This window comes from Quercus suber, unplaced genomic scaffold, assembly GCF_002906115.3.
Source record: "Quercus suber isolate HL8 unplaced genomic scaffold, Cork oak 2.0 scaffold_50, whole genome shotgun sequence".
Lineage (NCBI taxonomy): Eukaryota > Viridiplantae > Streptophyta > Magnoliopsida > Fagales > Fagaceae > Quercus > Quercus suber.
In genome coordinates, this window is record NW_027069515.1 from 134,010 (window position 1) to 152,977 (window position 18,968).

General features: G+C 34.7%; 1 protein-coding gene across 1 annotated transcript; it reads right to left on the reverse strand.

The window, feature by feature from the left end:
- Positions 1 to 2,884: 2,884 nt before the first annotated feature.
- LOC112021159 (DExH-box ATP-dependent RNA helicase DExH9) lies at positions 2,885 to 18,531 on the reverse strand. The gene is made up of 14 exons (XM_024053728.2): positions 18,059 to 18,531; positions 16,894 to 17,094; positions 16,590 to 16,808; positions 15,210 to 15,548; positions 14,446 to 14,550; positions 12,593 to 12,703; positions 11,649 to 11,899; positions 7,931 to 8,054; positions 6,705 to 6,987; positions 6,461 to 6,615; positions 5,886 to 6,038; positions 5,555 to 5,787; positions 4,727 to 4,991; positions 2,885 to 3,488 (listed from the first exon to the last, which is right to left on the reverse strand). Exons 1-14 carry the CDS (start codon positions 18,338 to 18,340, stop codon positions 3,210 to 3,212), a joined length of 3,000 nt encoding a protein of 999 aa, XP_023909496.1. The 5' UTR covers positions 18,341 to 18,531; the 3' UTR covers positions 2,885 to 3,209.
- Between the last annotated feature and the right edge of the window lie 437 nt (positions 18,532 to 18,968).

The window sequence follows — 18,968 nt, forward strand, 5'->3', positions numbered from 1 at the left end:
ATATACACTAGAGCCACAGGACCCTATTGTCATTTGGGACAGACCAACAGCCACCTCTTCCACCAAGCTAATTCTATCATAGATTCAACTACTTTAATGCCCCAACTTGGTTACAAGCTTACGTTACTAAGCTCGGCGCTCTACATATGTTTTGCAAATCCATATAAACAAAACAAATTACTTGAACTTAAACGATGTGGGATAGTGAGGAATCTATTAGTATTATGTCTAGTGTCAAGAATTTAGGTTGCGTTTTCTTCCTCTATTTTCCGAAAAGTCTCGATCAATATTTACAAACACCAAAGTTTTGCGCGAAGAAGAATTTTGCACTTTGAATTGAATTGAGCACCGAATTAATCCAAAATCGATCATTCCAAGCACTCAATATATGACTATCAAAATATGACCAAAAATCTTGCAACTCCACCAGTAATGAGACACGCATGCAGCACCAAAAAAAGCATCTTCATGAAGTCCACCGGAAGCTGCCTTTGTACATAAGCTTCCGAACTTCCTTGCTTTTCCTTTCCTATGCAGAATTTGTGGATGACTTCATGGCGAGATACCCAATTTTGCAAGAGGATCTTCATGCATGGATTCTATCAGCTGTCTCTTAAAATGTGTACCTTCCGTGATAATATATGTAATGGACCAGATGTTTAACAGTGTTTTGGTTTTTTCGTGTTGATTTTCAATTTGTACATCTTGTAACACATGCAAAGTGTGATATGCTGGCATGTCCATTGTTTTACAAATGTATACCTCCTTTATACTACGGAAGTTTCTAACATTTAAATAATAAAAATATGTAATGCACCAGATGCTTGTGGTTATACTCAGATATCCTTTTTGGACAATACAAACACACTGCCTGATGATTATAACTATAATAGTAACGCAAATAATTGGAATACAATAACAGAAGATAAAATCAACCGACAGTCTGATGATATAATAATAGTTTGTTAGATAGGATTAATAAAAAATTAGAATCTTTTGAAACTATGGAAAGATCCATAATAAACACTAAAGTAGAAAGAAAAAGTGATAGTTTTTTGGACCTCCTAGAAAGAATGAAAGCCTTAAATTCAAAATCAGAAAAAGAAAGAGAATTTAAATATCATCTTAGATCACCTTTAGCAAAAACCATGACAGATAATTGGCATAATGAAAGGAATAGTGTAACAGAAAATTGGCATATAAATAATAGAAGAAAAGATGATAAAGAACTAAAAGCAACTGAAAGACCTATAGCCATAACATATAAAGACAATAAGAAAGACTATGAGAAAGATAACAAGAATCATGACTTGAAAGACTTAAAGACAACTTTTACAGAAAAGAAAGACAATGGTCATATTGAAATAATGCAAGACAAACTAGACATAATTGATGAAGACAAAGAAAAATGAATGTTAAAGAAAGGAATAGTAAAAGAAACGATAGAGAGAATGGAAAGACAAGACGATAGTATTCTTAAGCTAAACAACTCAAAAGAAACTCTACGTAAGAAGTTAGAAGACGTAGAAAAAGAAAGAGATATGATAAGGAAAGAGAAAGAAAATGATGGTATGAAGTTACAACCAAGTTTGTTGTCAAACTTTATACATAATAATATGGTGCAATAGGATCTTAATCCGTCCACCGTTATGAAACTACTTCAACCACCAAAAATACATTTTGAATGAAGCTCTCTTTTTCATGATTCTGTTTAAGAATCGTTGTTTTGTAAGGCCCTTTTATTGACGTGTTTTTGTCTTTTGCAAAATACCTTTTCTGAGCAACAGAACATAACACAGAGATGGTAACAAAAAGAGAGAAGACCAATTACCTGATAGGGTTGGCCGGAATGGGGAGGGGGAGCCGCAAGGCGCATGGAAATTGCGAAGATGGCATCGCATGGATTCTTTTCTTCTTCGGTTTAAGTGCTTCGGTGAGCAAGTATTGCATCGTGAGGGTACTGATGTTTAAATAATGTTTTTAATTTTTTTTTTTTACAACATAAAAAATGTTGCCAGATCACTTAAAAAATTTCTAATCATTGCTCCATTAGTTACATAGGCAAGGAGTCAAAACCATAATTAACATGACTAATAACACTCATTTTTTAAATTTCAGAAACCAATAGTGCTCACTTGAAATTTGAAGAAAAAAATGACGACTAGGCAAAGTAGTAAAAGTTTAGGTGAACTACTTTTTAAAATATTTATTGTTTAAGCAATATTATGTTATATCTCTCTATGTATGCTGCTCATACTACCAATAAAGATGGCACTTAGAGCATTAGCATTGGAAAATACTAATGCCAAATCTAAGAGAAATTTAGAATTTTAAACCCCAAAACTATTTGCATTGGGGAATGCTAAACTGTAGTATTGCAATTTTTTTTGCAATACTGCTACAGTGAAATTCTAAACATAAAATTGCACTGTAGCAAATATTGTAAAAAAAATAATAATATTTTATTATGTAAAGAGAGGAGATAGATGAGAGAAAAAAGATATAATTTTGAGATATATTATTTTATTATTTAGATATATTATTTTAATGAGTAAAAGAGGAAAGTAGAAGTTTGGGATGTAGAGGTCTTGTAAAATGATATGGTATAATGATAAAGTGGTTTTTTAGAATTGTAAAATAGAGTAGCATTAGAATTTTCCAATGCTAATGCTCTTACAACATAGTGCCATATCTAAGCCAAAATGTATTGAATAGGTGCCCAGATTTACTATGCAACACATTGCAAGGGCTCAACCAATAAAGGTCATGAATTATTGTGGATAAAATTCCAGTGCATAAATACGCAAACTTCACAGTATCAGTTTATGCCAACCTCATCCAAGTTTGCAAGGTGTCATGAACCTATTAAATGCGCGCGCACACATACACAAATGAGATCCAATAATTGGTATAACATTTCTTATAAATTACATGTTCATTTCGAACTGCATATATCTTAGCAAAACTAAAACAAACATAAAGAAATAAAAATAAAAGAAAAAAGAAATACAATTATGATTTTTAATGTTCATCCCAAAATTGCTGATGCTGTGCCATCCTGAACCTATGCTAATCACCTCTTGTTGCCCTCTACAAAGAGACCTCCCTAAATATGTGGAGTTGCAGATTAATTTGTGATGCTTCTACATCCCTAGGCAGCATCACAAATTCTAATAACAACTATTAAAAAAAATCATTTTCCTCGTAAACTACAAGTACAAAGATGCTGCAAAGACTATATCTCTCTTGATCTTAGAGACAGCCTCTTCAAATTTTGATTCAAGCTCAGTTTCTCCAATAGATTTTGCTGCTTGTATGAGCTGCTGAAGAATCTCCTCCAGTCTACGAATTGCCCGAATCAAACTGCCCTCAAAAACCTGTGTAATTTCCATTATCTCATAGAATTTGGATCCTTTTGCCCAAGCATACACAGCCTCCATGATATCAGGCCGAAATGAACTCACAAAGCTCTCAACATCAATTTGGACCTGAGATATAGAAGAATTTAATAAACATTTCATTCAGTTGTTTGATCGATAAGATATACTCAGCTATATTGCAATTCCAAAGCATGTCAGTCATGTACGAAGCAAACTATTAAAAAGTGTCACAAGGTTGTCTGATTCGATTGATTGACCTGTACCATTATTTCTCTAGGTGTATTTATTGGGTAGAAAAAGGTCTCTTAGAGTAAGCATCTCACATTCTTGGAATTTCCGCTGAAACTGTGCAAACACAGACAGCATGATGAACTTGACATCTATTATGATGCTTAGAATGCTTGGGAGTAAGGGTTTTACCATTGAATATCCAAAGACTATACTAATTATTTTATCAATATGTGGTAGCCACCTCCATGTTCCAACTATGTTCCAATGAGGAAGGTTTTTTCCCTCTCTTTTTTTATAAAGAAAAACAACTCACATATCCATGCAGAATTGAGCTTGTGGACAGACCTCCCACCTCTTCTGTATGAGGAGAGGAGATGTCATTTGGTCTCTAAGTAAAGTTAATAATGGCTCTAGATTTCTCTACAATTAATTGTGTCCAGGTGATTGCTTTTTATGACACTTGGAGAAAAATAAGTGTGGCATGGCAGATTTCACAATTGTTGTCAGCTGTCATGACCAGAGCAGCTGCTTTCCATGCGGTAAAGATCAGGGTCCATACTAATTTAGAGGCACAATGGATATCAATCTTACTTTATGCAGAAGAAAACGTTTTCTAAAGAAAGGTTCAAAATAGACATTACTCTAGAAGGAAAAAAAAGAAAAATCAGATCATTTATCAACACATTGATGGTTTCTGTCCCATCACGTAGCTTCAAAATGTACAGCTCATGACCAGAGAAGCTTTATTAAGCTCATCGTCGCATCTCCTAAATCCTGACAATGCACTTCACTTTTAATTGGGAACCAAGATATGAAAATTCTCCTTGTAGGTAACGTGCTCTTCTACTTTAGGTTTTGGTCTCAAACACCCCCTCCCACTCGCGCGCCGGGGGGGGGAGGGGGGGGGTTGGGGGGGGGACATGAAAATATCGAGGGCATTGCATGATACACTTCATTCTCTTTTAGGCCGAAGTTTATTTAACTAAATCTCCAAAATTTATGTCTAAATTGCATTCCAAATTCCATCCAAGTGTAATAATCATGTTGCCCATTTATTTATAGTAGAGTTAAAACTTAGAACAAAATAATTTACAACTGAGTATAAGTTCTACTACCTTGCACTCAAGCTGAACTTTAGCAACCTTACGAGCTGTATCTTGTAATTGTGCAAAGAGCAATTCAAGTTCTTCCCTAGGCTTTGTAGCATTTTGAAGTTTCTCCTGCCAGACAAAACAAGAAAGGAGAGAAACCATCTCTTCCACTGTAACGTCCTTTAAAACCCCATTGAACATTAGCTCTGTCAGTGTCAACTCATCCGCACTACTGATTTCACTAGCAACTCTCCCCTTCAACTCCACAACATCATCGCTTGTGGCATACCTGCAATCAAATCCACTCCAGGAATTTTAGTAAAACAACTTAACAAGGTTCATGGAAATATGGAAAAGTATGCCTTCAAATACTATCATTAAGGTTCATAATTTTTTTTGTCACCCAAAAAATAAAATTACAGATATTCAGATCAAATAATTTAAATACTATCATTAAGGGGAAAAAAAAAATCATAAAATAGAAACAATAATAATGTGCACTACAAATATATATATATATATATAGGGTTGAGTTCAAGTTACACCCAGTGTAACTTTAAGCAATATTATACCACTTAATAACTTTTTATTTTTTATTTTTTGAGAAACCAAAAGAACATAGAGATCCTAAAAATGCATTTGCAAAAAAGATGTTCCTTTATAGTGTTTATGGTTCAAAAGAAATTAAATTACGTAACAACAAAGTAAACATTGGTCAGGAGCGAACTCCTGCTACCTGAACTGATCTTATGTTACAAAGCTTGTGAATCAAGAAGCTAACAAAGTGAAATAAGGGATGTAGGACCAAGAAGTAAAGTGAAGTGAAGTGAAAATAGCGACAAGTTTCATTACCCTAGCCTCCGAAGAACCCGTTTTCTTGCCTTAAGTTCATCCTTAAAAGCCAATACAGTGGAAGAACGTATCGACTTCTTAATTGACTTGATCTTAGCTGTCAATTCATGCTTTGTGTGTAAAACTTTGAGCTTTTGTTCAATAAGGGGAGATTTAGCAACTTCATGCTTGTCAAAAAGGCTCTCTAAAGCCTCTATTCTACGAGCCGCTTTTTTGTATGAGCTACTTTGAATCTGAGAATAAAAATTAAAAAAAAAAAAAAATCAGGATTGTAATCAAATAATATATACGAACATGTGTGAATGTGGAAAATGAATTTGGAGTACTATACCTTCATATCTTCTTCTGGATCTAGAAGGGGCACTCCTTTTTCGGCAAATCTAGAAAGAACTTCTGAAACCTTCTTCAGTGTGTTTTCTCGAGCTTCCAAGGGCAAAAGATCTTTTGGTATGGTGAATAATTTGAGACTACTCAAACTAATAATCTGTTCATAGTATCAGACAGCCAAAAAATTCTTTAATGGGTAACCGATATATGCAATGAAGAAAATGTTTAAATAGTAAACTGGCATCAGAGAAGAATATCATGCATCACCAAAAGCAATTGCACTGAGAACATCAAAACTGTTTGAAACAGTGGACAGGGAAGAAAATAAATCAAGTAAAAAGAAAATTCTATTAATTGTAGAGTGAATTTTTTTCTCTCTCTCTAAAAAAAGCACATGATTATCATGCATTTAATGAAGACCAACCCTTTCAAAGAATCAGCGCATCAACAAATTTGAAAAGCTACTCATCTCAACAGTCAAATAACGCCCAAAAGAAGTCGCAATGCAATTTTCAATGAATAGAATAAGCAAGGAAATTGAAAATATATAAAACAAAAGAAGAAAGGGACTTTGCTTGCCTGAGATAAAGGGACAGAAACAACAACAGGTTCCCCAGGCTCTTTAAATGGAACAATCTTAATGGTTTTTTTCCCAATTCCATCTTTGCTCACCACACATCTTGTAAGAACATCCACTGTGTAGTCTGCATCTTCCGGCTTCCTATTTGCATCATCTGGAACATGCATTGAAATATAAGCATTCATTGAACTAGAATTGAAGGGAGATGAACCTGTTTCATGAGAAACCATTGATAGTTCTCACCTTCAGATACTGTTTTCACTCTTTCAAAATTTAATATTACTCCCCATGTGACCTCATCCTTGATAGAGAAAGATGGGGAAGCTTCTTCACTCTTACAGCATTGAATACATACAAGCCTGCTAGCCTGCAAGAAAGGCAAGCAGTACCTTGGAGAAAACAAAATATCACGAACATCCTTCTTCAAGCTCTTGTACTGCTGTAGCAGATCATAATAATTTTTCAAACTATCTTCTTCTTCAATTACAATTGAATCCCTCTCTTCTTCAAGATCCTTTGCTTCTTTCTGCCAATATAACATTAATAATGGTGAGTCTAAAGTTTTCTCTCTAGAGAGAGAGAGAGAGAGAGAGAGAGAGAGAGAGAGTTTAGAATGTTCAAAATTAGCTGAAATCAAGACCAGGAAGAGTAGTGTGTAATCTTTTAGGCCCTGTTTGGTTGGGCTGATTTTGGGGGTGCAAGGTGAGGGGAAAAAATAGGGGGAATTTTGAATAGTTCCCTTGTTTGGTTACCCCCCCCCCCCCCCCCCTAAACATTAGGATTTTTTTCCTTATAAATTTTTTTTTAAAAATGTAATAAGGGCATGAAAGTAAATTTATATAAACATCATTTTCTATTCTCTCATTTTTCTTCTCAACCAAAGAAAAGAGTTTTTCATCCTTCCGCTTTTCCACCCCCAAACCAAACACACATAAGGGAAAACTAAATTTTTTCTATGCCCCCCACTTTTCCATCCTCCAACCAAATGAAGCCTTACAAAAGTTGTGTTCCACATTGAGGCTGCATAAAAAAGCATATGTTTTTATATCATGCTCTTTCCCCTTTTCACCAAAGAAAATTAGTATAATAATGTATATAAAATCCCCAGTTGCAATTCAGTTGTGTCAAAGCTATCATTCACATGGTACATGATCCTAATAAATAGGATCATAGCACCAAAAGCTGAAATAATTTAAAAAAATAAAAATAAAAGAAGAAAACAACGAAATCCTTTGAAAAGGCAGGTTCAGCAATTGCCATCATTATTTTTCTGAAGGTTTAATAAGGAATTTGAACAGTCAAAACTTTTGATATGCTGATTTACTAACCACAAACATATTTTATCAAAGTAATTAATTTTGGAAGTCTACTGAATTATCATAATTAGTTCATAATTTAAACCAATCACAAGCATCTTATCTAAAAGGAAAAGACCAATTGAAATATGTCCTCTGTCAATATCAACTAACCTCAAGACTAGGAATGGCACGGTCAGCTTGGAACTGATAGAATGAATTACGGAGCAAATTTTCAGGATCTCCATCTTCACAACGCATTTGGTTCAAAAGCATATTGTAGCTTAAATGGAAGGCACTGCAAAGCAAGGGAGATGGAAATCAGCGAAGGAAATTCCCACAAAATGAAAAGAGATTTTATAATTGAAAGTAAACCTACAAAACTAATATTTGATTCCCTCAATGATTTCTGCTTTATTTTTAGTGTCTTGAATCAAACATAATTACGGTTTAAGTTTGTTCAATTAAGATATCTTCACAGTCAATCGCACCCACATATATGTGAATTGAAATACAGTTTCTTTAAAAAATTCTTCAGGCTATGGATGATGTACCTACTTCATAAGAAGTGTGAAATGTAGCCTCTTTTGAATTACTTTAGAATTACTCTAACTTCCAAACTCATGAATTTGTTTAGTGATTCCAATCAACTTGTCCTTTCAATTTTGAATATAAGTTTGTGCTTTTGCAACAACACTTTTTACTAACCACACACACACCAAAAGAGGAAAAGGTAAAAATAAATATTAAAAAAGAAAAAAAAAAAAAAAAAGGGCAAACTCTGCACCACCAGTTCACAAAGACATAATATGCCAAAAACTGTAAAATATAGCCAATATCTAAAGACAGACCAAATGGGGGGAAATGGAGGAATGATGTATTTATTTCTTGATCATTTAGGTTTCCACCAGACTATACAATTCCAACTTCATGAGGCAACTAAGTTCCAAATTTAAATGTGTCAAGTCTCTTCCTGACTTCTTTTTCCAAGATAATAAAATAAATCCAAAAAAATATTCCTCCATGGAGCACCATGTGTCAAGCCTCCTTTTGACTTCCTAAAGAATTACAACTTGAAGTCTAAGAGATCTGTGAAATCTACTAAAGAGTTACAAGAGACCCCCTATAATATTATACCATACAAACAAAGACCACAAATATATATATATACTAAACCTCAATAACAAATCTCTCAACCCCTTCAAGTTTGATTATCATTCAACCCTTTCCAACAAGAGTATACACATCTATCACCTTCTCCGGCATCATCCAATGTAACCCAAGTGTAGAAAATAAAAAGGACCACACATCATGAGAAAATGGACCATGTAGTAACAGATGACCTGCTACACTTACAGAAACAATATCAATTAACAATGACAACATTCTTGTCAATAAGATTATCTGCTGTCAAAATCTTACCCATGAAACAAAATCGATTAACAATGACAACATTCTTGTCAATAAGATTATCCACTGACAAACCCAAGCATCTGTCAACACAAGAAAGCTACATTCTTACAACAAATATTCATCAACGGAAAATGGTGGAAAACTTACCACTCAAGCTTTTGTAATAAGAACAAACACTGAACTTCTCATACAGTTCAATACCCACTTCATATGATCATCTCTTCTGTCAACAGGAATATTAAAGTACAACAAATCCATTAGAGACCCAACCAGTTCCAATTCCCTTCATGAAGAGCTCAAACACATCCTAGAAAGTTCAATCTTCACACCACGCATTGTGCCAAAATCTAGCCCTCTTTCCATCTCCTTTGATAAAAGAAATTTTGGCAGCAATTTCTCCCAATCAACTCTAATACCTTCCCAAGTACAACCCATAAGGCCTTCTTACTTCCTCGTAGGTCCAATCACCCACTCTTTCCCATATTTGGTACGAATAAAATGTCTCCAAAAGTGATGATGCTCCTCAGAAAACCTCCATATCCACTCACCCAACAAAGCTTGTTTTAGGTTTTGGGTTGTAATCATTTGTACTATTAAATTAACCCCAAGGGAAGTAAAATAGAATGGTTACCATGCCTCATTAAGGAGTTTGAATCTCCCAAACTCTCCTCCACCTTGGGGCCAAAACTCACTTATCAAAAAAATATAAGTGTGCATGGAGATTATTAATTTTTCATATGTCCTATCAAATTTTTAAACAAATAAAAAAAAAAATCCTTGCTGATGATTCTTGTTTAATGTTTCTACATTCTACAAATGACGCTGGCTACAAAAGTTCAAGGAAAGATAAGCTTTAAGGAAAAATTAATATCGACCCAAAAAAAAGAGACTCAAAATAATTAAAAATTATGGTCTATATTAAATGTGGAGCTGTATGGTACCCTCCATAGGCCACATTAGTTACTATTATATCTTTTGTTTCTTTGCATTAGAAAGCTTCTTTGCAATAGAATGGTACCCTCCATCTATTTCTCAAAAAAAAAAAAAAAAAGCTTCTGGTTCATTTTTATTTAATCTAGAGTCAAGGGTATACCTATAATTTTAAATTTATGGACATAGGCTTTAGCTTCCGGTCATGCTATGTTATTGGACAATTATTGTGGTCTTTAATTAGTTAAAACCCTAGTTTGCTATTAATTTTCAGCTTAGGAGCCAATATTCTAGCAATAGCAAAAAGGGTTGTAAACGAGCCGAGCTTTTTTGAGTATTGAATGTATGAGCTTGGTTTGACAAGAAAAGTAAAATGTTCAAGCTTGGTTCAAGCCAAAACCAAGCCTAAAAACAATGTTTGAACTCAAGTTAGTCAAAAAGTCCAAAAGCTTGAGCTTGGCTTGATTCAATGGTCAAGCCAAGCTCAAGTTTAATATCAAGCTCTTAAACTCAAAATCCAACACAAGTACATTATAAGCCCATTTGATTGGACAAGTGGTTCCAACTCCCAATTAAGGGATGGCGTTCTTATTCAAAGATAAGTTGGAGGTCCAATCCCAAGATTAAAGGTTTAGTAAAATATGGGTTTATTTTTCAAGCCAATATGAAGCTTATCACCAAGCCCATAGATGAGCCTAGGCTCTACTTGTTTTTTATCAAGCCCTATTGTTCACAAGCCTATTCATGAACAATTTTTTTTTTTCTTGGGCTCAGCTCATTTATTAAACAAGCCTAAAATTAAGGCTCAAGCTTGGCTTGTTTATAAACAAACAAACATGAACCAGCTTTTTATCAAGCCCAGTCCGAAAACACCTTGGTAGCACCGTAGAATTAGGATTACTTGGACTATATATATGGATTTTGGACTTAATGCTTTGATTCAATGGACATGTTTTATGAGATTTTTGAGCAATTATGCTCTTAAGGCTTAATGCAATCTTACTTTGAGGTGTGATGCCAAGATAAGGAAGAGTAGGTGCAGGACCTAGATCTTATCTTCTTCCTATTTTCCTTCTAAATTCCAATATTTTTCAATCAAATTCCAGCCAGTCCATACCTGATTTTGTTACCCTTCTTGTATTTATTCTAAAATACCTTGAGAATTTTGTACCACATCACTTCTTTCACAAAATCCCTATGATAAAAACTCCAAACACCTATTAGGGAAACTCATGCCCTGTTCCTCACCTCAGAACCATCCTCAAACTTCTGTATTTATTTGCCTCAACCAACATCACCAACACCACCAATTCTATCCTAGCACAATTAACTAAATGCAACATTCAAGAAGAATAGGGTGATCAACAAAGAAAATAAAAATAGCAGGCATCAACCAAAAATAATCATATGTAAGTTCTTCCATGTTAAACCCTGGGGAAATATTCCACATTAAATATTAGCTTGCTCTAAATTAATAAGTTCATTGTCAGGTCCTGCTGCATCAGACGTTTTCAGAACATAAAGGTCACCAGAGAAACACCATCCATACCTGTTCAAACAATCAGCACTTCCTTTAAGCATCATTTTAGCAGTAGAAGGTTCCAATTTATCATCAAGCATAAGGATACATATTCCACGCGTATCAATACCTCGACGACCAGCACGGCCACTCATCTGTATATACTCTCCACTGGATAGCCATCTGAACTTATCTCCATCAAATTTACGGACATTTGTAAACACAACAGTTTTTGCAGGCATGTTCAAACCTATGCTGAAGGTCTCTGTGGCAAACAAACACTGGAGGAGAATGAACCTTAGTAATGCATCTAATGAATATAAATTTACATTCAATGAAAGTAATAAAAATAGATAACCTAAAATATGTGCACCTGAAAGGTGCAAACGAACCTTAGTAGGTCCAGAAATGAGAAAAAAAATAAAGAAGAAAACAATAACCTCATTTTTCAAAAACCCCCAAATATAAATAAGTTAAAGAAAGAAGAAGGAAAACCATATATATATATATATATATATTTGTGAATCAGTTCTTTAGCAAGTCAACCATTTGCTCTCCAAAAAGATGGCAAAAATATATATAAAAGAAACTCCTTATTAATCTTTGAACATTGAACAACCTAATGGCATCAAATTGGAACAGAATGAAAACAGGCACAGGGTTCAGGAGGACCAAAAGTATAGTTAATGAGATAAGAACTTAAAATAATGTTGCTCATGGTCTGCTCAAGACCCCTGATTCCAGTTGTGTACAAGAGTGTTTTGCATTTCTGCATTATAATATCAGAAATTATCAGGACTGCCCATGTGAACAGTAGAAAAATGCTTAAGTCACTCATTAGGTCCGAGAAGCGATTCATAAACATAATTATTATTTTAAATTTATAATGTCTCAGTAAGTCCCAGAAGATATGCATAAACATAATTATTATTTTAAATTTATAATGTGCTCCCAATTTATAATGTGCTCCCAACCTTGATCAGTCCTTCTTGAAATAGTATCTCAATAACCTCCTTCAAAATGGGAAGCAAGCCAGAATGATGCACACCTATTCCACGTTTCAAGAGGGGTAAAATATTTGAAACCTGTGTAAAGATAAAATAAAATCAAAAAAATCAAAAGCTTGAAAATTAATGTAAAACAACAAAAGCCAGATTCATGAACTATTTTAAGCATAAAAACTAGATGTAAAAGGGGCCAAGTCAATGTTCTTGGCTAGAGTGCCGTAATCAAACACATAGTACAATATAATAAAATTGCCATGATGCTTAGCACATATAAACCACAGTAGGTCATCTTCTTACTACATACAATCCAAACTTTGAGCATAATTTCACAAAATTATTCCCTTTCACCACAAAAATTAATCAAATTGAATACTGAATTTTTTTTTTTTAAGATTAAAGGTATGAATGTAATAAATCAAGTGAAAAGACTACAACAAGCCAATGTAAAAGGGCACTTCCTTCCCCTAAAAGAATAGGTGGATGAATTTCAAGACTCCCAGTGACATGTATAACTTACCAATTAAAGCATGGGCACTGAAAATTCAAATTTAAAAATTCATACTTGGCTGGACTCATGTTAGTAACAACAGAATGGCTGAGTTTATCAAAATAACAACAGAATTGCTGCAACTTTTTTTATATGTAACGAGAAATTTTATTGAAAAAAGCTGAGTACAGGAAGAAGTACAATCATACACTTAAATCAGAATGCTCAAACATATCTAAAAAGGAAAAAGAATGGCTTGCAACTGTTATTACAATGATGCTGAATGTCACAATATTCTACTTCCAAGTAGGATCATTTGGATCTTTTTCATTTTTGTTTCCTTTAAATCTTCTAAAAGGTGAAAAGTCATGCATTTTTTTAAATCAAGTTTGCTTCTAAGTACTTATTATTTAGATATGTGTAGCACCTCTTGAACAGACTGAAAATCGAAGCCTTGAGGCCCCAAAAGACAGAACCCCTAGGAGATTAATAAATTTCGCTACTGAAGCACAACAGCCTGTTAGCCATTTTGTTTCTATCTCCTTCAGCTGGGTAAATCAAGAAGCAAACAAGGCAGCCCATGTGTAAATGAGATGATCCTTTAGAAGCTCTGTTTTTGGTTTTTTTGGTCCAGCTTCTCTCCGCATTTTGTAGATGTTATCTTGGTAGAGGGGCTGAGGCTTAGATTGTGTTTTGGCTGCTGTTTTGTTCTTCTTTAACAAAATCCTTTGCATTCATAAATAAATAAATAAAAAGCTCCTCCTCATTGTATCTACATCCATAGATGGGCCACATCATGCCACTATAATTTGATTGTATTTGTTAAATTTGGGTTGCCCATTTTTAAAAAAGTACCTATCTGCATTCAAGCCCAATCAACGTTTTCCACTTATGCCTCTCCTAGAGACCACGGAAGGTCTTACTGCATTGCAAGATCATCAAAACCCCACTTTACTTGTTTACCAGGAAATAGAAAGGAAATTGAAACATGGACCAAAGAAAAAGAAAGAGGAAAGCAATTGAAACATAGCTACTACATAAAGTTATAAACTTGGGGATATTTCATGGTGTGTGTGTGTGTGTGTGTGTGTGTGTGTGTGAGAGAGAGAGAGAGAGAGAGAGAGAGAGAGGGAGAGAGAACAAATGCATTAAGGAAATTTTTATAACAAAAAAAAAATGCTTAAAAATATATAGCACTAAGTAGTGGGCAACTATCCCTGCATTGCACCTGAAGTGATATATAAGGGATTGCATCAATAAAAGCTAATATTCTAAAACCAGCATATTGGCTCAAAAGCACATAAAAACAAACAGACACAGAATAAGAACTTGCCTGAGGCAGCTTCTTATCATCATCTGAAAGAATATCCATAGCACTCCAAAAGATGGTTTCTATGTTCGCCTTCTCATCATCCCCATTCAGGTCCAATTTTGCCATCTATAACACCAAAAAGAGTCCAAAACCAAAACCCTAGTTCACAAGTTCCTAATTCCATGTTCATAAGAGTAAAACATGTGATGCATGATTTAAAGAAATATAGACAAACCAAAGTATTATTTCACAGAAACAGTTTGGAGATCCATGTTCAGACACATGCATTAGATTCAGATAAACTTCAAATTTATCTAGTAGTATACACATACTGATGAATGATGCCAAAGATATATAAATCAGAAAGTTTGGACCAAAATAACAATGTTCAGTGGAAACGTTTCGAAGTGATTTGCTATGGGTCATTTAACAAAAATTCAAAAACATAAGAAATGAACATATATATTTGTACATATATATATATATATATTTTTTGGATACTTCATCCTTTTAATGAAGTAGTCTTTCTCAATAAAATTTTTTCTTACCTATCAAAAAACTCAAGTACAGCACATCATATCAAATGGTTGTGAAGAATGCAAAACTGATTCCAAATTATCATCCTCTAAAGTCTACTTGAAAAAGAGAATTAAAAAAAAAAAAAAGAAAAAAAAGAGACCAAGCTAACAATTGTTAAACCTAAAAAATTTAAAAAGAAAGGAATCAGGACTCCCTCACTCTTGTTGCTGCAATGAAGTACAGGTCACAAGAACATGGAGTAATACCTGCATTGCAAGAAATTCGCACTCTCTTTTGCTAAAGCTGAAAAGTATGACAGGATCATATTGACGCTGAATGATCATTTTCACCATCTTGAAGATGTCACTTTCTTCACCAACTCTGCCTATAGTCAATCCCTTTTGCCACTTCCCATTCTCCTTTTTCTTGTCACCCTCACTAGCAGGGACAAGCGAGTTTAAACCTTTCTGAAAGCTATCCTCACGAAATTTTCCCTTTTCATCCACCACCAAGTAAAGACCATCACCTCCAGAAGGGAAAATATAATGCTGAAGAGGTGTTGGCCTATAATCTGTATAAACAATGTGACACGGTTGTTGGTGAACCTGCATTAATATCAGCAAATTAAGTCACATATTTTTCCAGTGAAAAATTCAAATAATACTAAGTAAATTGGATCAGAGAAATCGCTGGTGATTCAGTAGCTACACATAAATAATATAAACTAACAAATGTGGAACTTGTAGTATGACTTCTCCCATTCATTCACTTATACAAAATACCATAAAGACTCAAATTTCTCGTTCATGTACAACCTAGCATGGAACAAAAGCATCTGCTCATCACATCTTCAGGTGCTTAATTTTAACAATAGGGTTAAAAATGTCAGCCCTGGGATGGTCTTGAGCCCAAACTTTGTGCTTCACATGGATGCATAGAGAAGGATATATCATAGACAGAAGGAAAGCAATATTCAAGAAAGCATATTGCCAAAATAAGAACTTCTCACAATCTGATGTCCACAAATGGCCCTAAAGTCGAACATCAGATCATAGAAGAGGTCATATTTTGGAGTACTCATTCTAGAAAGTTTGAAGGGTACTCATTCACTTCCTTAGATCTTAAAATCTCCTCATTGAAATAATTTTTTTTGCATCTTTTTATTTTCTTTGGTTATCTTCCATTGCAAATGTGTACTTCCTGTAACCAAACCATTTACATTTAACTTGCACCTCAATCAGTCATAAATAGTTAAATACTTTTCAAAATAAGCAACAATTATTCAACCAGCCTCTACAAGCATTTTTTCTTGCAAGCAAATGAACAAGACCAGGAGCACAATATTTATTGGGTCCAACCAAATAGAACTGCAAACTAAAGTCCTGTGATGTTTGTATATGAGACCTTTGTACTCTAGCATAGATTTCAATTGTTCTTTCAGTTCTTCTAATCCCAGATTTTCAAAGAAGATCTATGTCATCTCACTGATCATATTCTGCATGTGTAAACTCAACAGTCCTGTGAGTAATTACAACCAGGATTAATCCTTAATCATTTTCTGCATGCAATGTTGTTGCGAGTACTAATAAGCATCTGCAATCTCCTTCAATGTATAAGGGAATAATATTCAATCAAGGGAAAATCACCTTAGCAACCCAATCAGCAAATTCCTTTGCATTAGGTACAGTTGCCGATAGGAATACAAATCGAGATTTCTTTGGGGCCATAACGATGCTTTCCTCCCAGACCACACCTCTTTCCTGGTCACGCATGTAATGTACTTCATCAAAAATAATCCAAGCAACCTCTCGCGTAATCTCCGACCCTTTGTACTGCATACTACGCCAAATTTCAGTAGTCATCACCTGAAATTAAATTGAAATTTAGTAATCAATAAATAAACAATGCTAAAAAAGAACAACAAAAATGGACAGTGGCCAAAACACCTACCAAGCAAGAAGCATTTGGCTCAATTGTCACATCACCTGTCATCAACCCAACATCTGAAAACTCTTGTTTGAACTCCCTATATTTTTGGTTGCTGAGCGCCTTGATTGGTGAAGTGTATATGACCCTCTGCTTATTTCGCAACGACATAGCAATCGCATACAATGCTACCACAGTTTTCCCAGCAGAAGTATGGGCTGACACCTGAAAATGAATGGAAATATGAAGTCAATTTTTTATTTTATTTTATTTTTTTAAATCATAATTGTTCGTTAGGAACTCATGCCACTAAAATCCTTGGTCTTATGAGAGGAAAGGATAGCCTAAACAATCAAATCACAAGTCACAACTGTCAATACATCGGTAAATCTTTTCAGTCAGACTCTATTTCCAATATTCTATAACTTAAGAGAAAGTTTTGACAAATATATAGTTGGCGAGATTAAATGAACTTGAAATCACATTCCATTTTATAACCCATCCAATCCAACAGAAAATTTATTTAGAATTATTTTTACTTCCAGAATTTGTAACTAATCATATCAGAACTTGTTCTGAATCCCTTAATTCAGTACTCCAACTGCACAGACTACAAAATGTCTAGTGTCCAATTTCACCTACCACCAATACCATAACCAAAACCCCGGACACTTGGAATAGACCACACCACTCTCTCTAGGGACCAATCACAAACCTTTTGCAGTTAGTTCCGGTACTAAATTCATAAAGATCAATAACAAATCACTTCCTAACTAAGAACCGTATTTACTCCAACTAAAAGTTATCCCCATTATAATAACCCGAACCGAATTAACTGATCATACCCGGTGCACCTTTGCAGGGTCTGGCAGAGGTTATGGTAAGCAGCCCTACCCCCATTTTATTGGGGAGGATAATTCCAAAACTCAAACCTGCGACCTGTCACACCAAGGCAAGGCTCGACCTCTAACCCTCAAGACTTAAGGTATAGCATCAAAATTCACTATTTTCAGTACTTCATTTTTTATTTTTTAACTCTGTTTTTTCCTTTTCCTCTCCTCCATTATAGCTATGTAATAGTGGAATAGACATGATAAGTTCCAAAATGTTTGCTAAAGCTAAAACTAAAGCACACAAATCAGGACAAAACGACAAGTAAAAGATTCAAAATTTTCAGCATATAGTTTACCATGACGGACTCGCCGTTTTCAAGGCAGTTGATGGATTCGGACTGGAAGGGGTCTAAAGTGAAAGGGAACTCTTTCGCCGGCGCCGAAGCCGAAGAGGAAGGAGGAGGAGGAGGAGGAGGAACATAGCCTTCTGGATACGACACGTCGTGTAAGCAAGCAATGGGTTCTTCGTCGTTGTTGGCGGAGGGAAGCGGCGGGTCGTTTTCTCTCTGCTTTTGTTTCGGCGGAGGTAGAGGTTCCGCTGCTGTGTTGTCCGTCGATTTTCTCTTCAACGAACCCATGATTGCTTGGCAAACTCAACTGTGGAGGCTCAACGGCTTTATATAGCTTTCGAAGGGAAAGGAAAGGAAAGGAAAGACCTAAAGCTTTGAATTAAAGTAAGTTTTATTTTAAGATGTTGTGTAGTTCTGAAGAAGGACAGGGCGCCGTTGTTGTGCTCGTGTCGTTTTGTGGACATTCAGAACCAGAGCTACTTAATGCCGGCGCTAACATAACTTTCGTGTCTTGCAACGCACCGTTTTGAGTCCATAAAAAGAAAAGGCACCCTTCCTCCCTTCCTTCCAGTATGTATTTTTAAAATTTTTCTAAATTATTATTATTTTTTTAATTTTAGCCCCTTTTTATGGTTTAAAATGTGTTTTCAAAGAGGTAAAAAACTCGCAAAAGGGCTTTGCTTCTCCTTCTTCTTACTCACACTCTTAGGGGTGTTTATTTAAAAATTGAAAATTGTAATTTGAAAATATATGTGAAAATACGTGTAAATAAAAAACTGTGTAGAAATACGTGTAATATTGTTTAAAAACTAAAAATTATTATTTGAAAACATGTAACAAATACCCCCTTATAGTTTCAAAAAGATGGTTCAGATTGTGTATGATTGGGTGGTTGCAACCCATTGATTTCACCAAC